General features: G+C 34.0%; 1 protein-coding gene across 2 annotated transcripts; it reads left to right on the forward strand.

Moving 5' to 3' along the window:
• The first annotated feature begins 4,972 nt into the window (after positions 1 to 4,972).
• Positions 4,973 to 14,825, forward strand: KAN (Homeodomain-like superfamily protein). Of its 2 annotated transcripts, none has more exons than XM_028264113.2 (6): positions 4,973 to 6,727; positions 6,875 to 6,951; positions 7,489 to 7,534; positions 7,910 to 8,051; positions 14,150 to 14,246; positions 14,451 to 14,825. In XM_028264113.2, exons 1-6 carry the CDS (start codon positions 5,845 to 5,847, stop codon positions 14,562 to 14,564), a joined length of 1,359 nt encoding a protein of 452 aa, XP_028119914.1. In that variant the 5' UTR covers positions 4,973 to 5,844; the 3' UTR covers positions 14,565 to 14,825. The 2 variants fall into 2 exon arrangements, with proteins under 2 accessions (XP_028119914.1, XP_082723085.1); XM_082866959.1 differs by having other exon boundaries at positions 14,153 to 14,246.
• Positions 14,826 to 21,209: the final 6,384 nt, after the last annotated feature.

A 21,209-nucleotide genomic window follows, 5' to 3' on the forward strand; every position in this document is an offset into this window, starting at 1 on the left:
TTGAAACTCACCAAATTGAGCCCAAAAAGTGACTTTACAACATGCAAGTGAGGGTCCCTTTGAGAGGCCAGCAAAGCTAGTAAAGAGAATGAGGAGTGAGAGGGTCACCCCTCTATGATTTTGAAGCTCAAAAGCACATCGCTGGATTTCAGTGGCTAAAAGGCCAAATCAAGGCCAATGCAAGTGCTCACATGCGTAGCTCAAAACGTGAGGAAATAAGGCATGAAAGGGGGTAGATGACCCCAAACAGAGAAAGTATCTTAAACAAACATGTTTATAAGCTCAAAAGGAAACTTTTTCAAGTTTATGACAAATCTCGAAAATGCTCACAAATAGGGCTAAGATATGATGCAAAATAAGCCTACAAAGAGGGACAAAGCATACAAGGGTGTAGAAGACCTCAAACAGAAAAGTGTCCTTAATCAATATTCAAGAGGAGATCAAAATATGACACTTTTTAGTTTATGACAAAGTCCAGAAATACTTGCAAGTAAGGCTAATCAATGGAGCAAAAAAATACAAGTTTAAGGGAAATAGGTACTTACCCTTGAAGAGCAGCAAAGCTGGAGCTTTTAGACCAAGTTGATGAACCTTCAACCCTTACAAATCAGTCCCAAAGTGCTGGAATGGATGGAGGAGGTATAGTGCTAAGGGTTGTAGTGCAAATGGTCTAAGAAAACTAGGGTTTGGAGGCTCAAGTGTAGAGATATAGAGAGAGAGGTGTATAAGCTCTAACCAAAAAGTTCAACCTCTACCAAAGAAGATCAACCTCCCCTTTATAGAGGAGAGGCTCTAAAATATCCCAAAAGGGCTTCACATATCCTCCATACACGTGTATGGAGGATGGTCCAATTACCTCACAGCTAGCACAGTCGTGATGCATTCAGAGAGGGCAAAAAGTAAGAAGCAGGCCGGCCAGTTCAAGTGGCCGGCTGGCCACTCCCCCTGGTTGGCCGACCAAGGGTCAAAAGGTTCAAGAAGAATTTCTGGCCGGCCACCCCAAAAAGGTGGCCTCCCAGATGAGTAAAACACAGCTGTATGGTGGAAAACCAGAAAATATGACCCAGGAGAGAGGAAAACTAGCTTTTTAGTAAGGTTCAAAAGGGTTAAGATGAATTACTGGTTGGCCTACCCATATTGGTGGCCTCCCAGATGAGCACAACACAATGGTGGTATGAAAAGCTAGAAATTGTGGCTCGAAAGTGAGAAAAACCGACTTTTGGAGAAAGAAAAAGAGAAAACTGGTTTTTCAGGAGAAAAGGTGGCCTCCGGCCATACTACCACCTCCCTAACAATGAAAATAAAGTCCCTACCAAAAATGGGCCAAGACGGATGTAAAACAAAGGTTCGGGGGCCAAAACGCGCAGTCCGGGGCCCCGAAAACAGGTTATTAGGTACCAGAAGTGGCGTATGACCACGAAGGTGGTCTCCCGGGCCACAGTGTCCCTCTAAAGGGAGGAAATAAGGTGTGTGCCAAAAACCGGAGCAATCGGAGGTAATTAAGCGGTCTAAACCGAGGCGCACGGCCGATGGCTCCAAAAATCGAAAACTGGCCTCCAAACGGGAAAAATGGCCTACGACCACGAAACGTAGCCTACGGCCACTGAGAGATGGTCTACGGGACCTCTCCCTTCCTTCGGAAAGAGAAAACAGAGAAAATAGGACCTGGTTCGCAAACCGAGGCAAAGCACAAAAGAGCCCCGAAGTCCGGAGGCAAGGCTCGCAGCCGAGACTCCGCAACCTCAGAACGAGCACAATATGCAACATCACCAAGTGCTCAATCGGTGACGTCTGAGTCTTAAGGTCGGTCAAAAATAGGGTGTCTACACTTTGTTTTGAAAATCCATCATGCGTCATACCATTTCATCCTAATTGTTTATGATTTAAAGAGTTTAAATTCAAAACAATGCATGTATTTGCTATACATTAAGTTAAAGGTTTGGTTTTGAAGAATTCACTTACTTTTGGGTTTTGATCTTGTGAATTGAATTTCATTTCATGTTTTTTTACAAATTTTCAAGTGATTTCTAAAGTTTTGGCCCCAAAAAAATGGATTTTGATGTGTTAAACTTGTGTTTGGAACCTTAAATGCAAATTTGAAAATTTCAAAATTCGCACTGTTCGCTCGAGCGGTGAAACCTTCGCTCGAGCGTACTTTGCAAACTCTCAGTACTTTTGCAGAGTTTGATGGTTGGCTCAAGCAACCACCCTTTGTTTTAAACCTTGTTGAGCGACTAAAAAGTTGGCTCGAGCGTAAAATGAGAACATCCAATACTTTTGCAGACCAAGGGGTCCACTCGAGCGACCAAAGCTTCGCTTGAGCAAACTGTCCTGTTTTCTGAAATTTTGCAAAGTGTTTCTAAGTGCATAATTGCATCATCATTCCATCTTAAACATTCTTATGGTTTAGGCTACAATAATGAGAATAAGGATTAAAAACACACCTAGAAAGAAATGAAATAAGACAAGTGTTTACAAAGCGTTTGTTTCAATATGTATCTGTCATGTATTTGTGTAGATCATGCACTACCATTTGTCTGATTCGTCTGTTCTGCTTTTGGAGCTATTTGTGAGTAACAATCTTATAAGGATATGTTCAATTATAAGTATTTTCTGATGGATATGATCAGCTCTATTTTCTTAAATGATATTTTCTATATAGATAAATGATTGTCCTATTTCTGAAATGTCTCATGGCATCCTTAACATCATGTAAATCTGTTACCTGTTACCTGGTACCAGGGATCTCTATGGGTTCCATTCATGGAACTAACTGTGAAACCTATAAGGTTATCTGTTACGATTGTGCACAATCATCTGTCTTATATAAATATGGATCTTAATGACCATTTGCTCTGTATATGGGTCTTTATGACCAATCTGATCTGTTAGCGCTAATGGATGTACCATGTATGACTATTTACAAATCTGAATATGTATATGAATCTGTTTCTAATCTGAATTATGATTTATGAATCTGTTATAGACATTATTCATAAAACCTTTACTTCGCTGTTATTCACTAGGCTCCAGCTCATTGTTTATATTATTATATATGTAGGTGATTAGGCTTTTGATCAAGCTTGAGACTTCCAATCTAGATCTGTTTGTATCAGCCAACTAATGCGCCTCCCGATGTGGTTCCCAAAAGTCTTTTGTGAACCATATGAACAAATCCTAAGTTTGTTTTATTTTCTTCTGTTTATTTTTGTATGTAGGGCTAAATCCCTTTTTGTTTATCTGTACTAGTGATAACGCAATTATGACGTCGTAAATATAAAGTTAAATTATGTATCTCATATAAGTCTGCATAGCTTTATGGACATTGTATATCTGTTATTTGCTTCCACTAGCCCCTTATTTTATTAATCTGTTTCAGAGGCCTTCAGTAAACTTAGAATTACTAGCCAATTACGATGTTAAATCTATAGGGACAGATTTGGGTTGTGACAGAAATAAAATGTTATTTTTGTTATTTTAGCTTGAGGATTTTTCCTATAACTCCCTCTTCACAAAAAGTTATTGCTAAAAGAACACAGAAGAAACTTTTCATATAGATGGCATAAATAACATTTTATGACATAAATACCTCTTATATGTGTATAATGATTTCAAGTTACAAATGTAATGAAACTTTGGATTCAAAATTATTTTGAAACTTTAAAATTTCATAATTCTTTATATAAATGTCTAATTTTAATAAAATTGATATTTTTTAAATCCTTTCATTGAGATATATCAAATAACATCCATGTTGCATATGAAATTAAAAATTAAAAAAAAATTACAGTAAAATTTTACTGTCCAAACTAATCTTAACAGCCTAACAATTTACTGATTTATTCACTAAATTCTAGCATTTAAATATTAAAATTTTATCATCATCAATAAACACCACAGTTATTATAATCGCTATTTTTAGCAAAATATTTATAGTTACTAGAAAATTTTTATTAAACAATCAAATTTGAGATCTCTAATCTCAAATTTGCCCGTACCAAAGTAAAATTTTAATGTTCAAAAAATAGACTATCGGGAGAAGAAGACAGAGACAAAGACAAAGATAAAGAGAGCAACATAGATTTGAGGTGACTGATCTCAGATTTGAGGTCGTTAGTCACAAATCTAAGATGATGGAGGCGAACGAATAAAGATAGTGATAGTCGGTGATAGATCTAACACGGTGGCATCATTGACAAACCATGGAGGTAATGAGCGAGGACGATGGTGGAGACATTGGAGAGAGTTTCATGGTGAGCGATGGCGAGGGTGGAGACGGATTAGAGAGAGCTTAACAGTGGCTGTGAAGATGGTGGAAAGAGCAGTTAGAGAGAGAGAGATTCTAAGAGAAAATGAGATGGTGCAAAAAAATAATGAGAGTTGCGGGTAAAAATGTCCAAAAGATTTTTAATTTGTTATTTTCACAATAAAAATATGTGATGAAGGATCTTAAATGTTAAAATCTTTCAACTTAGACTTTTACAAGATGTAACCCATTTGACAGACTTTCAGCAAAAAAATCACTTGCGCCTTTTTCATTAGGGTTATCTTCTTTTACAATTTAGTATTGATTTCTGGAGAGACTAGTGCCACAATCAAACATAGGACGGCTCCTTTTTCTTTTTTTTTTAATTAATCATGGCTAAAGTGTAATTTACACAATTTATAAATAAACTTTCAATCTTTGATTCAGCCTAGGGTTTAGAAAACCCTAACACAGTGGGAAGGGTAGGACTCAATCAATGTGTAATGTTGGACGGATGGCCATGTGGAAGAAGACATAATAAAACCCAGTGTTGCAAAGACAAAGTTGTTGAAAGATTAGAAAGGAATATTTGGGAGAATGAAAGGGAATTAGAAGGTAATATGGAATTATTATATGTGAAACCATATGCAAGCAAACAAACACCCCTTTGTGGCTCTTTCACTCAAGTCAATGGGTGTACCCATACTTTTTTTTTTTTTTTTTTTTTTTTTTTTTTTTTTTTTTTGGTTGTATCTTTATTTTGTACATGTTATATACATATAAAATATAAACTTTAAAATCCCATGAGAACTTGAATTTTTTTATTATTTTTTATCGTAGCATGGAATTGCAATTAATGCATTTTTAGAAGTAATAAAATAAAAGTATTATATGGGATGAGAGAGAAGCAAAGAGAGTGGGAGAAAAGGGATCACACATGAGGCTCTCTTTCTCTCTCTAAAATTTTTTATCCCGTCGTCTCCGGGGAAGGAAATCAAAAGAGACCATATCTGCTTTTTCTTCTTTTCTTTTTTTTTTCTTTTTTATTGTTTCATGTTTTGATGTTTTTGTTTTTGTTATGTGCTTTGCGTGTTTTGACTATAGAGAGAGGGAGAGAGAGAGAAGCAGAGAGAGACCTTAATTGCTCTAGCTAGTGTCATTTTCCGAGATATACTCTCGAGGAAACCAGACCCAAATCCTCCTTTCCATGCCTTTCTGGAATTCCTCTTTTATTTAATTTTTGCCCATTCCATTGCTTCATAAAACACCTCTCTCTCTCTCTCTCTCTCTCTCTCTCTCTGTAGTATTGTCTATTTGAAGAAGAAGAAGAAGATATGGGGAAGAGTCTTGCTTTTACTTCTCGTCCCTCTTTAAGTTGTCTCTCCTTTAGTCTTGAAAGCATAACAAGGTGTTTCCTTTTCTAGCTTTATATACTTCTTACAAGCAAGTTTCTCTATCCTAAATCTCCAAGAAAATCAAAAAGCTCAAGAACCACTTACAAACACTCTTTTCTTTTCTTTTTTTCTTTATTTACTGGAGTCAATTAGAATTAGCCAAAGAAAGGCCATCATTTGGTGATAGAATAGGATCCAATAAAAATGCCCTTGGAAGGGATTTGCATTGAACCCTCTTCGAACCCAGTTCCTGATCTCTCTCTCCACATTAGCCCTCCCGACACTTGTTCATCGCCATCGATTTGCAACAACAACAACAACATTGGATTAAACACAAGCTTCGAACTCTCGAGCCGCCGTGAATCTCACAAGTCCAAAACCACGGTTTGTTTCAGAACCGACACCGAGCTCTCTCTAGCACACCCGGCAAACACAAATTTCACTGGTGGAATTGGAGCTGAAGAACAACCACGAAACCTTTATCATCATCAGAATCACCATAGCCACCACCCAACCACCCAGTTAAATCACATAAACCATGGCGTTTCGTTGCTCGATGTATCGGATGGGCAAAGGCCTATAAAGGGTATTCCGGTGTATCACAACCGTTCATTCCCATTCTTGCCTTTGGACCATGTTTCCAGAGATAGAGATCCCAAGTTGTCCTTGTATCAAATGCCCTATCCTACTACTTGGTCATCCTCACTATCACCCTCTTCTTCTTCCCCCTCTTTGTGCTCGTCTTCGCTCTCTCACTCGCCTTCTAATTTGCCTTATTTCGGGACTAGTTTAGATCCTATGTCTATCTTGAACTCGGGGCCTAATGCATCGGTGTCACCTTATCGGATTGGCAGTGGTGCTGGCAGGTTTAACGGGCTATCTCCACCGTCATACCAAGTGCACCACCACCATCACAATCAGTATGGTGTTGGGCCTTCTCATCATGAGGTCTCTCATGGGATGATGAGATCAAGGTTCATGCCCAAGCTTCCGACCAAACGGAGCATGAGGGCGCCGAGGATGCGTTGGACGAGCATGCTTCATGCTCGATTTGTTCATGCTGTTGAGCTTCTTGGTGGCCATGAAAGTACATAGATTTTGTTCCTCTTTCCCTGATTTTCTTAATTTTTTTAATGAGAAAACAAAAATTACCCTTTTGTTTTTTAATGTTTGGATTTGTTGGGCGTATGCTTAGATTAGATCTCATATTTTTTTTTGATGATTTTGATTTTAGGGGCTACTCCAAAGTCAGTTCTTGAGCTCATGGATGTCAAAGATCTCACACTCGCTCATGTCAAGAGCCATTTACAGGTACAGCAAAAAAGAAACAAACCCTCTCTCTTTCTCTCTCTGTCTCTCTCTTCAGCTCAGTGTGTGATGTCTGGGGCGGTCTCCGTCTATTGCTCCGGCACAGTAGCCGATGTGTGGAGTGAATGCATGAATGAATGAATTAAAGAATAGGACTTGTATAAGAGAAGTCTGATCTTCGAAGAGCTCAGAGAGAGAGAGAGAGAGAGAGAGAGAGAGAGAGAGAAAAGTCGAATGATAACAGACAAAAGTAAGTAATCATTTTGCAATAATACAGCTCATTACTATTACCTTAGCAAACATCAACCTCGTGATTAATGAAGAAACCAAGACAAAAAGACCCAGATGCCCAGAAGGTCGCACAGGTAATGAGAGAGAGAGAGAGGGAGAGAGAGAGAGAGAGAGAGAGATCTGAAATGGGTACTGATAATATTTCTTTCTTTTTCTTTTGCTTTATTAACTTTCTTTATCATTCTTGTTTCACACTTAATTCTCATTCCATTCAATTGTCTTTGCAAATGCTTCCCAATGACTTTGCAGATGTATCGAACTGTTAAAACCACTGACAAGCCTGCAGCTTCCTCAGGTAATTCGTATTGCTTAGCTTTCATCTTCTTTTCTTTTCTTTTCTTTTCTTTTTTATCCAGCTTTGCTTATTTTCTCTCTTTTTTTCTATACCCACAATTTATTTTTATTTTCTTTTTTTTTTTTAATGGATGAAAATCAAATTTTGTAGAATACCCCATTTGGAATACTTAATTCTAGTAAACCCTATTGTGTATACAACTCCAGATGGATGCAGAAAGGCATACATGCTTTGTATACATATATACATATACATAATCACATGATCCATAAATATATATATATATATATATACATTTTGTGTACTTGATAAGTATATGAATAGATACAAAAGCAGCCATTGACAAGCTTGGACAAATTTGTGTTTTTATTGAAGGCCAATCGGATGGTTCTGGAGAAGAAGATACCTCTACAGTGGGCAGCTTGAGTAGGCTTATTGACCAAAGTGGTCCATCTGATGGGACTATGCAACAACAGACAGATTTCCCTTCTACTACTCTTTGGAGTAATTCTTCTAGGTAGCATTCTTCCCCCTCTCTCTCTCTCTGTCTCTCATACGTTGTGAAATGCCCACATGATCATGATTTGAAATAATGGTATTAGAATATATATAACTATCACTAATACAATTACATATCAAACCGTATTAAAAAATATAGTCATACATTAAAAAATAACAGCATCAAAAGACTAAAATCTAATTACATAACAAATATTCATAATTAAAATTTTGATAGAACTAAATTACAATGCTTTCCTCAATAAAATAAAATCTAAACTTTGATGTAGTGTGAGTCATATCCAAAATCTATCTCATATATTTTAAATTTTAAATATTTTTTGAATATTTTTTTCTGAACAGTTAGCTTGTCCATTTTTTTTTTCTTCTTTTGCATGGTGACCTAACCTAGAAATCAAATCACACGTCCACATTTTTGAAGAATATAAAAAGGGGTTCTTGTGGCAGCCTTTGCTTTTGTTTTGCTTAGTTTCTTCTCTCTTTTAAAATCTTTTTGTTTTGGAAGATTTTCTAATGAGCTGAGATATGTTGCTTTTGTGGGATATTTAAAATAAATAAATAAATAAAAGAGCTAGAAACGTAATCAAAAGCTAATTAGGATAAGAGAAAGCAACAACTGTAACACTTTATTACTTTTTTTTAGAACTATTTCTAATTGAAATTACTACTATTTTTAATTATTAAACTTTGGTCCTTGTTGTCTTCATGAGGAGAATACATATATGACCAAAAAGACCACTGCCTTGACTTTAAGTGTTCTCCTTTTTTCAAAGCGTACTGAAAACTATATAATACACGGGTGATCCTATTGTCTGTATTTGTGTATACTTGTATGTATATATATACTACATATTCTTAGGTATTGTTTGGTATGGATTTTTTAAAAAGTCAAGTAATTTAAAAAGTGATTAGAAAATAAAGTACACTGTCTAAATCTATATTTAGTACATTGTGAGTCGTGTTATCTGCACAATTAAATTTTTATTAATTTTTGAATTAAGTTTCTAACGCTAACATTGTTATTTTATGAAGTATACTTGTCTCTATTTCATTATTTCAAAAAATAAAATATTTTTATATAATAAGTGCATTTGCATTGGTGAATGCCAAAATAACAATGTCGAAGCTCTAATTTGACATTGTATCATGTCAAAGTATCAAAGTTCGGAAATATTACTCTACACATGTGAACACTATTTTGGCACAAGGGCTAATCAAAAATATTAATTGTTGCTCTCTTAGAACTCCCTACACAAAGCGTTGATCTCACTATCTCACACCATTGATCTCACTTTCACATCGAAACTCTTTTCAACTCTCTCTTTCTCTAAAAACCTCCTCCTCAGGCCTCTCTTTGGGTTGGCCGGCCGCCGCCTTTGGCTATGGCTGTCGGCTGGGCTAGCTTCTTCCGTGTTTGTCTGTTGTTTTTCCTTTAATAAACTTGATTCCCCCATTATTTTCCCACCTTGGAGTGTTTTGTGTGCTGCGGTAGATGTTATTTGTTGGTGATCCTGGGCCGTTATAGCTGATTCTTTGGGGGTAGTGGTGTGTTGTTTTCAGCAGGGGACGTCCAAGATCTTCACTCGAGCGCTCTTTTGCGAGTAAGAGCTTGAGGGGTGAACTCTAGTTCAGATTATTGGAGAAGTATCGATGCTTTGTTTGGGCAAAAACATGGGTGTCGGAGTCGATCCAGATCTGTCTGGTTTTCATTCAAGCGCTCCTCTTCGTGTGAGAGTTTGAGGGGTGAAAGAAAAAGAACTGGAGAAGGTAGAAGAACTGCTAGTTGGGGGTGTTTGGATTTGCAGTGGGTGGTGTCCCAGTGGTTGGTGTCCCAGCGGTTGGTCGGCTTAGCATAGGTGTGGGTTCGGGAGTTGCAGCAGCTGTGGCGTGGTGTGGTTTTTGGCAGTAAGTAAGAAGAACTGTTGGGAGATGATCTGTAGGTGAGTTAATGTTGGGAGATAATGTTGTAGCAGCTCTGGCGTGGGTGATGATTTGCAATGTTAGTGGGTGATGATCTGCAGTGAGTGCCTTCGACAAATAATGTTGGAGCTGCAATGTCAAGGTCCAGCATTGGCGTGGGAGTTTTTCCGGTGTTGGCTGTGGAGTCTTCTCGGCCGGACTAGCAGTATAGAGGTGGGTATTGGGAGTTGTAGCAGCATAGGTGTGGGCAGCAGCTCTGGCGTGGTTGGTGTGGGTATTGGGAGGTGGGAGTTGCAGCAGCTTAAGGGTGGCATGGGCAGCAGCATAGGGGTGGGTGGTGAGGGCTTTGGGAGTTGTAACAGCAGTGGCATGGGTCTTGGTGTGTGGGTTGTTGAATAGATTTTAGTTGATTTGGTGGGGTTTCATGTATTTTATTTTATAGTTAAGTCATTCTTAATTTATTTTTTTTTAAAAAAAATTGTGAAGCTAAGGGGTTGGTTGTATGGATGCGAGGGAGCAATAGTAGGGGTATTTTTGTACTTTTCAAATCTCTCTCGATGCATGTCATCTTCCTGTACCTTTAATTTCATACTGTTAAATGAAATTTTTCTTTGCTGATCAAAAAAAAAAATTTGATCTCACTTTCATAGAATTCTCTACAAGGCCATCACACAATATATCCTTAAAAAAAATCACTATATCCCACCATCAAGCCTCCTCTCTCTCCCTCACGACTTTTCATCTCAGATGATCTCCATCCCCTCTCACCCATCCCTCTCTCTTCCTCTCTTTCTGATTTACATGTTCAACTTTCAACAATCCATATACATTCTACTTCGGCTCAACTATCAAGCTTAGGAAAGTGTTACATAGAGCTTATGGCTCCAATATTTTTTTTACCGGAAAAATGAAATTTTATTTAATGAAAATCCGAGTACAAGGCAAAAGACAAACTTATGGCTCCAATAGATTGTACGTTTGTGCATATGGTTTTTTATCTCATAGTTTTTTATTAGATTTTATGAATGTATTGTTCATTAAGATTTTTGATATTGTTTTTTTTATCATATTTGCTTTTAAACTATTTAATTTATTTACTTGGATTTATGATTTTTTTTTTTTTTTTTTTGCGGGTTTTTATTTTCAAGAGAGTTTTAATTTTGGGGAATTGAGGGGGTAATTTTTGCTAGGAAAGATGGTTGTGAAAGCTCAGGTAGCAGATTTTGCAGCCATTATAGCACACTAGTGGAGTGTTCATTTCTTTTCAATCTATTATAACTTAGCAATGACAAGTGGTTTAGCAGACCACAGGAGATGCTTTAAAAAATTATCCAATCCTTAAGAAGAAACATCAAAGGCATCTCATTTAGGAGTAATGTCCGATGACATTCTAATATATGTACATATTTGAAGAAGAACTGGAGCTAGGACGGATGATCAGCTTACTCACCTACAAGTTGTGCATCCCTATAATAATGATACATCAATAGTTAGGCAACTAATTCATAGGAAACAAAAGGAGGAAGAAGAATTTTTTTTGATCGGTAAAATAATAAATTTTATTGAATCAAAATCAAAGATAAATCCTAATAAAGATAAAAGATGAGAGTGCTATATATAAGAATCAAAGTGAAACCTACTTTTCCCAATTTTGAGGATGATAATTTACTATTCTCTTCTAATTTGCGTACAACTCAATGATTATGATAGATCATTTGATTTTAGAACTATCTTACTCCATTAATTAACATATCAGTACCATCCCTACTTATGTGTATGGCCTTTCTTGGTTAATTGCATTATATCAAAAATCACATTATAATTTTTTTTTTTTCCTTCTTATATTTGTTTGGGGGTTTTCTTATGTAATTGTCAAGTTATTGGATTTGTTATATGATTGTCATGTTATATTATTGAATTTTATTACATATTTAAAATAAAATGTCTTGTCTTATGTAAATTTCATGATAATTGTAAATTGTCACCCAACAAAAGAACAAAAAAATTATAAATAAATGAAAAAGGAAGAAGAAACTATGTTATCACCATCTTATCAATCATAAAATCTAATAAAAAAAAAAAAAAAAAGTCCTCTCTTGTAATTGTGAAAATCGTGTTAGAAAATATAATAAAAAAAAAGTATAGGATCATAATATAACAGGTTAAAAAAGATGACAACTACCATTGAGATTTTTTTTTTTCTTTTTCCTTCGTTGCTTGCCTTTATAAACATGAGAAGTTAAAATTCTCTTTATTAATGATTCAATTCATTGATCAATAATCTGGTGATTCGGTATAAGTATAATTTATTTTAGATGAAGAAATATTCACTAGAAGACAATTTCCATTCCTTTTCTATAATGTACTTCTGATCTACGTTTTTCATTCAGAGAAAGTTTCATATCAAAGCTTTTCTCCATAAATTATTGATATCAAGCATTGTATCATACTCCATCTGATTCAATGGTTAAATTTTTAATTTTATTTTTTATTAGAAATTCAAAATTGTAAAACTAATATATATTCAAAACATTAAACTTGTAACTATATTATGAAGAAAAAAAAATAATGAATGGCATGTATTGAGTTTGTATCAAATGACCTCAACAAGGTTAAGGCACTATTGTTTGATATAGACACTATGAAGAAAATTTAAGTTCTTATTCAACTTAATAAAATTGTACAAGAGTTACATCTTTTATACATGTATTACACAAAAACTAACTGTACTAGAGTTAATTCTAACTCTTAACTACATCTAACTAACTCTCTAACCGACTCTAGTTCTAACTGAATTTGTTAGTTCAATTATAGGAGCCTTATTACTTTATAGTGACTTGCTATTAGGTTGAGTACTGTTGTGATGAACTTTGATAGGCTGAGCATCAGCTAGAACTTAAGTTCAAACTGAATCCTTATCATGCCCAGAGGGGAATAGACCATGAGATTGCCTTGAAAAAAATAAAAACAAGAAGTTGACAATGACTTAGTAAAGATGTCAGCGATTCGATCAGAGGAACCCTCACACGAGTATAGTGATAATCAACAACAATATGCTTAGAGCGTGCATGAAAATGGGATTAGAAGATAAAGAAAAGGCAAAAATATTGTCACACCATAAAACATGATTAGGGGAAGAAATATGGAAATCTGAGAGAAGCATAACTAAGTTCAGCAACAGCCTAAGCAAGGGCACGACACTTTGCTTTAGTTGAGGAGCGAGAAACAATAGGTTTCTTTTTAGCAAACTCGGCAATAAGATTGGGACCGAGAAAAACATGGTGGACCTGGTTGTAGCTTTGCTATCAAGCACATCTACAGCCCAATTGCCTTCTAGTATTACATCTTGCTATTAATCATAGGTGTTGTTTTAATCAATCATTAAATGTTTTGGTATGAATTAAGTTGTCATTTATAGAGTTGACTCTAAAGTTTGGATGGTATATACATCTGCAAAACTTGGAGTACAAGGTTTGAATACATTTTTGCAAGCTTAACCCGTTCTATCCTTTTCATTCCTTTGCTCCGTGATTGTTTGATCCAATTCTCATCAGACTAATAAAGATCTGCATACATGCATATATACCCACACATAATTTTGAATAGGCATATTATTTTTTTACCGCCAAAAAGGAGAATGGTGCGTGGATGGTTGGATTAGTGATTGAACTAAATGTTTTTCCAAAAAAAAAAAAATTTCGAATGTTGATTAATTTTAGTGGGAATGTAATTGGTAGGTTGAGTTAATTTCCACTTAGCCAAGAGGCTTACAGCCAAAACTCTAATTCTACTAGGAAATAACTATAATAATCCAATCCTAAGTGTAAGAACTTCACATAGAATTGACATTGTGAAAAATGCCTTCTAGTTTTTAAGTTGCTTGTGACTCATTTAAATATTTGAAAATTAATAATTGTCTCTGAAAAACTTAGATGATAGTTGTTAAAATTTTGACTAACCAGATACCTTCACACTAAACTAGAAAATGCTATACGTACTTTAATGATAACTACTACTAAGTAATTTGATGAGTATAAACTTTAGGTCTATTATCAACTCTCAACAAGTGAGGACTTTTTTGTATCCAATGAACTTGTACATATTTCCTTATAATAGGAACATTTAATTGCAGAACAGTACAATTAAAGACTAACAATGTTTTATGTAAAATTTCAGCAGTAGAGAGGCTTGGCTGCAAAACAACTACAATGATATGGATGGGCTTAGACCGTTAACCTTGCCATCACAACAAAGATCCGGACATCAGATAGAGGTATTGAATTAAAATGAAATCTTAAAAATTTAACAAATTTATTTAATACAATTTTAATACCAAAATTCATAGAAACATTATCTCCATCATGGGGCACAAATTTTCTTTCTTTCATTGTTCTTTTCATCTGCATATGTTACAAATAGTCTAACATGAGAGGCATCAATTAAGAAATAATTGTATCTCATCTCCAAAACATTTCAGGAAAGTGATTTGACTCGTGTGAAGAGATATTTAAGTTCTGATATGGATCAGAAGAACCCAAGCTTGGAGTTCACATTAGGCAGACCAGATTGGCAAGACAAAGAACATGATTAAAAAAAAAGGACTACCCAGTGCATAATATTCTTGCTAAAAAAGAGTCTAAGGAGAGCAAGATGTACACAGTTTTACCTCAATTTCTTGAGTGGCTGTTTCTATGCAAAGAGCACGACTAATTAGCTAATTAGATGTGGTTCTTTTCATTGTAATTTTGCATTTGACAGTTTCAGTATCTTCATGAATGAAAAGAAGGCATAGACATATCAAGAGGGATTGGTGAGGACATAAAAAGAAGCATTAGTTCTTCCATTCCATGCATGTTAAGTCTCCTTTGTATTGGACATTCTTCTTTTCTTTTCCTTTTACTTTCTCTTTTCTTTTCTTTTCTTTTTTTTTTTTATGTTAAGCCATGCAGGGTTCCCTTTTTTCTTTTTTTTTTTCTTTTCTCCGTGCCCCCGGAAGAATGTGACAGTGGCAAGCTACCTACATGGAAAAAGGAAGGGGGTCGGTTGCTTCTGAGTGAGTTTTTAGGTTTCTTTCTTTGTGTGCGTGTGAGTGAAATGTGAATCTGGTCTTAGAGTAGATACCATAATATGAGTTAGAGACTTGTTATATTCTTATATATAGTTATAGAATCAAAACTAAGAGAAAGAGTATGTTCACGACGGTTGTTTCTTGTAGTTTTCTTCTTTTCTTTTTCAAGTGGTGTTCAATCTACCAAATTTATTAGTACAAGAATGAAAAGAATGGTTTGCATATATATACCAAGTGAGATGCTCAAGAAAAAGGAAGGGAAGAAATGGTGTTGGTCTGGTCTTTTTTTTTTTTTTTTTTTTTCTTTTTCATTTTAGAAAAAGATATTCACTCCACCTTTGAATCAGATCTTCTATCACTGTTTTCCAGTACTTGAAAAATGCCAAAGTATGATTGGAGGTCACTACTACCATGCACAACCCTTCCAACATATATATAGTGCAGCCATTGTATTTGCTATAGTGGTATATTAATATGCAAAGTTCTTACTAAACTTGTTGGCACAATTGCTTCTGGAATAAAAATTTTAAAAAATAAAATAAAATAAAATAAATTATGTATAAAAAAAATGATAATATTGTGTTGTCATCAAGGCTTATGAATAAAAAAAGCTCCTTTTTTTGTTTAATCTGGCATAGAGATTAAATTTTTTGCTTGAGGCCCATGATAATCCAAAATTTTTCATTTTGTAATCATAATTGCTTTTCATGTCATTTTATTTATCTTTGTTGATTTTTATTTTAGCACATCTTATATACTTATCTATTTAACCCAATTCCAATTAAGTGAATCTATCACTAGCCATTTCTTTGTTTAAAAAATGGTCAAGGGAAAGAAGGGAATTTGTCAATTTTTAACGAAATGAAATTTTATGGAAATCCTCGCCTAATGTAATTATTTTTTAATCAACAAAACAAAAAAGTAATTTTATTGAAAACACCAAAAATATGTGCAGCAAAACATGGGGTAAAAGAGTGCCATTGCATTCCAACTATGTTGGCAGTCAATAGAAAACCAATCATGTGCAACCTGAGAAAACCCCTACAAAAAACGAACAAAAGAAACAACACAGTTGGAGAAATTTCAACAGCCATGCCCAAAAAAATTGTACCCAGCAAAAGTTGTTGGGAATCGCCGCATTCAACTAATTAATACTATATCGAACATGTTGAAGGTTTGCAACAAAATCATCCTGCAAGTAAAGATTCCTGGAAGTGAGACTTGATTCAAAGAGCAACACTAACCTTTATGAGTTCACATAAAGCAATCAAATCCGGTTGATGCCCATTGAATATGCAATCGTTCTTCTGCTTCCAAACCGACCAGAAAACTACTAATGAGTTAACTTTCCAAATATGCAGTATTATCTTTCTAAATTTAAGCCCAAGCCACCATGGGCAAAACAGAGTGTTTTCTTTTAACACTTTCTTCTTCGTTTGTTTTTTTATATCAACAAAAGAAAATAATGTATTGATTCAAACAAAGTACATAGAGTACAATTACATCAATAAAAGATGGACAAGACAAAAATTGCATCATTACTTAAAAGAGTGTCACACCATTAAGTTGGCATATACACTAACGCCAATCATATGTTAAGCCAAAGCTTCACAACAACACAAAATAAGAACCGGAAAGACGTACAACCAACCAAAATACTATTTGTGAGACACCTAAAAACATAACCCACCCATCATCACAACAAAACCACACCCTCTAAGATTTTTTGACTACTGGCCATAATCAAGTCTTTAAGATCATAAAGAGAGGCTTTAGGACAGTGGGCTGTTATTTTGGATCGGTGTGCTCTGCATGGATAGTTGATCTGTTATGCTGTTTGTTTGAGGGTTGGAGTCTCTCACACTGTTGGAGCTTCCCACTTGGTTACTGTTAATGGGGTTCTCTGGCAACTACACTGATTTTCTGGTTTTTGTTGATATGCTGTGTTTCTCAGCTGCTGACCTTCAGTCTGTTATGGCCGAAACACTGCTGGGGTTGCTAATCTGCTGAGTTTCTCTTGGACTGCACAGAGTTTCTGGTTTTTGTTCTGTTTTGATTGATCTGTCCTGTTGTTTTTTACTTCATCTGTTGGTTTCTCACCAACTAGGAGGTTGGAGTTTCGCTTAACTCCAAACTCCTCTTTATTGATGTATCCTCCTTACTTTGTTTGGTTTTCATCAATAAAGTTTTTCGTTTTGCCGATCAAAAAAAAAAAAGAGGTTTTAGGCACTGGATAAATACACTAGGAGGGTCTTAGGTATCAACAACAATCTATAATGGCAATTAATTCTGACGATATAATGGCCCCGTTTGGTAAAGCTGTGGAAAAGTGATTATAACTTATAACCTAACAGCTTATAGTTTATAACTGTGAACATAAACTGATTTTTGACTTATAAATTAAGTTTCTCCTCCCCCACTCAAAGAATAAGTTGATTTTTGACTTACAAAAAGTTATAAATTGTATTGTTAAGCTGAACCAAATACATCAAAATAACTTAAATTAAGTTAAAAACTGAAATAAGTTGGAAATAAGCGATACCAAACAGGGCCAATATGCTTTGGAAATACAAAAAATAATGTTAATAATAAATATAACCATAGTTTGCATATTACTAAAAAGTGTGTAAATATAAATAGTGTGTATTCTAGTTTAAATAATAATACTAATTCTATGTGTTCTTGATTTTCTAAATTAGATAAAAATTAAAAAATAAATCAAAATTATCTAGAAACCAAAGTTGAGTCTATAGAATCTAAAATAGACAAATTGGGTTCTATAATAAATATCGACTTAAATAAAGAAGCAAAAAACCAAATAAACAATTTGGTGACAAAATTAGAAACTACATCCTTCATATACAATGATGGAATGAATAGTCCAACACTTACAACAACAATCTTTAAGGTCTTTAAAAATTGTATCTATCTACCATTGAAATACTTATGGTGCAATATTTAATCCAAAAGGTATAACATTCCAGTGGTAATGTCCTCTAGGCGTACTGAAAGTTGTCAATTTTTTTGACTCTTCAATCAATTGAATTTGCCAAAATCCACTCTTACAATCAAATTTGCTAAAGATTTTTGATCATTTGGTTAAGTTAATCAAAACATCTTTTCGTGGAATAAAATATCCATCAAATTCTAAATTTTTATTTAGCCGTTTATAGTTGACTACCATTCGGTCTTTTTCTCTTTTAATTTCAGCATGGTTTCTTACCATAAAAGCTGGGCTAGAATAAGGGCTTCTAGTTTCTTCAATTAACTTTTTGTTTAAAAGTTCCTGAAGTTGAATATCAAATTTATCTATATCTTGTCTAGTATAGATCATTGGTCTTACCCTAATGATAACGTTAGGGTCTTTTAATTTTAAACTACAATAATGTAGACTACGTTGCCATAGTTTTAATGGATGTTCACTAAAATTTTCTTCCAAAATTTTATAAATCCAGTGTGATTCATCAATGGTTTTAATGACGGGAGTTAAATCACCACGCGGCACGGGCGCAAACCCTTTGTCATAAATATATTTATGTTGTTCTAACAAAGGAATATGAATTAAGACATTGTTTATACTTAATGAAATAACTTTTTCCTGTATTTGCATTGGAAGGTATTTATATATAAAATTATTGCCAAGAAGGAAATCTCCATGCATATACGGAAAACATAAAATTTTTGGTATAATGAACTTGCTATCATTTAACCAAATAGCTATATTTTTAGTCTTGAATTGTATGAAAGTATGGTTGCCATCAATTCCAGTAACCAAAATTGGATGTTTCGTTAATGTCCATTTTTCTTTTAGTATGGCATTCCATTTACATGAGCTAACTGTAGCTCCTGTATCTATAAGAACACTGAGGCTATATAGTTTATAACCTGCAAAATTAAATGTTCCCAATACATATGTATATCTTCTTTTTCCTTGGCTAGGAGAAAAAATAATATCATCATTTTTTGTTTGAAAATGATACATATATGCAGTCTTAATATGTTCAAGTTGTTTTCTTATTCCTGGAAAAATAGGAATCTGAACATTGTTTGAAATAATAGATTCTTGATTAGAATTATTACTTGATTCTCCAATGCTTAATTTTGAAAGTAATTTGTTAGGAAAATCTTTTTCAAATACAGAAGTTGATCTTTTAATTTTTGGAACTATATTTTCAATATATAAATTTTTTCCTGATGCCTGCATTTGTAATTGTGTAGGATTTTTTATTTTAAAAGATTTTCCTTGTCCCACTAGGTCTTAGATTAACCATTGTCGAGGGGCTTCTAAATCACTCCAATTCATTAGACGAGATTGTATTACCGTGTCAAATAGTCTTAATTCAAAGTTTTCAACGATTTTATTATCGTTTGATCTTGTTTTTGTTTCAGGAAATTTGGTTAATTCGTAAATTGTTTTCCAACGAATAACCAAATCATGAGAATTTGATTTCATTCCTAATCCTTGTGTTTTAATTCCTATCCTAACTGCATCTTCAAGATTAGGATCATTTATGGAAATAAAAAAATTTGGTCTAACATTAAACCAAACTACTCCATTAGCCAAATTAGACTGAATTCTTCCAATGATTGCTTTCATTGGGTTAGCAAATATTTTATCAAAAATTACTGCCAAAATAGGAGTATCTGTCCCTTGGCGAAATAAGGTTGTTATGGTTATTTGAATTAATCCAATATGAATATATTGAATTTCATAATATTTCTTTTTCCATCTTGCAACTTTTTTCTTATCAAAAAAAGGAATATCAATATTTCCTTCTTCTGACCATTTTGCTTGAATGTTACAACTGTATTGTTCAAACACTCTTGCTGAGAAGAAGTTGAATTTTGAAAGTTTATAAATTTTTGAACAGCAACTTCTTGCATTTTTTCGAGTTTTGCTAATTCTTCATCGGTAAAAGTTTTTTCTTCCCCGATTACATATCCAAATCGAATTGCCTGTAATTCTTCTTGAGATATACTATCTGCTTCTTGAGATATTTCTTGACTATTATTAGTCATCATGAAGATTAGTTCTTCATCTGAACTTTTTTCATCACTAGAAATTTCGTATAAGATTTCTTCTTCATCGGAAATTTCTTCTCCATATATTATTTCAAAATCTTGTTCTTCAAGAATTTTGATCATTTTCTTTGCACTTTTTCCCCTTTTTGGGTATTCGGGTGCATAGTGACCTTCTTCGTTGCAAATGTAACATTTACAAGTTTTCTTTTTTGAAACACTTGTTGGTTTCTTTTTTCGAATATATTTTTTTTTTTTTGAAAAATTTTTGTTCTTTTTCCAAGGTTTTCATTTATATTTTCTGCGTTTTTTGAAAAATTATTTTCGTTTAGGAAATGTATTACAACCAATTTTTCAATTTTCTTTTAAAATTTTATTACAACATTTTTTACCGTATTGTGAGTTGAAAATTTAATTTTTTTTATTTGTTTTTTCGCCTTTGCTTCTAGATACCGATCTGCTATTAGTCTTAAAATATAATTAATGTGAAAACCAAGATTATCATATTCTTCCTTCCTCATTTTTTTGAGAAAATCAGGTTATGTTTTAATACATAACTCATCCCATGGATTAGGGAGTTTATGAAAAAATTGATCTAACCAGGGTTGATTTGTTGGTGGGTCAATAAGATAATAATATTTTTTAAAAGTTTGAACATAGTCTTTAAAAAGACAAATATTACATAATTCTAATTTAGTCAAAATATAATTTGCATATGCTTACAAATTAGTATCTCCTGCAAAACCACATAAATTTTCTTTTATAATTTTTGCAAATTTGGCTAAAATTGTGTCAAGTGTGAGAAAATTTGTTAACAAAGTTATTTTTTGACTTTTTTCAATTTCAGATTTTTCCCACTGTCTTAACCATTGCAAGACATCTCCCTGGAGAGTTGCTGCAATATAATCAAGGAATTTTTCTTTTGACCAACTATTTTTATAATTGGTAAGAATGATGGACAAGGATTGTGCTCAATCATCAATTGCTTGTGGTTGATCATTAAATGGAACATGAGGCAAGTCCAAATAAGTACCATTTTGAGCTATAAGATATTTATGATTATTATCTTTTCTAGCTATTACTAGCTCAGGTGTGGGATTGGAGGTACTTCCAGTGTTAGTATCATTTTTAACTTCATTTGTTTGAATA

The sequence above is a fragment of the Camellia sinensis genome, chromosome 4, assembly GCF_055761805.1.
Source record: "Camellia sinensis isolate YWXY chromosome 4, ASM5576180v1, whole genome shotgun sequence".
Lineage (NCBI taxonomy): Eukaryota > Viridiplantae > Streptophyta > Magnoliopsida > Ericales > Theaceae > Camellia > Camellia sinensis.

Excerpts from the sequence above, each read along its gene's own strand:
- KAN (XM_028264113.2), top strand. The coding sequence starts at position 5,845 with ATGCCCTTGGAAGGGATTTGCATTGAACCCTCTTCGAACCCAGTTCCT. Across the intron at positions 6,952-7,488 it reads ATGTCAAGAGCCATTTACAG|ATGTATCGAACTGTTAAAAC; the intron begins GTACAGCAAAAA and ends ATGACTTTGCAG. Across the intron at positions 8,052-14,149 it reads CTTTGGAGTAATTCTTCTAG|CAGTAGAGAGGCTTGGCTGC; the intron begins GTAGCATTCTTC and ends GTAAAATTTCAG.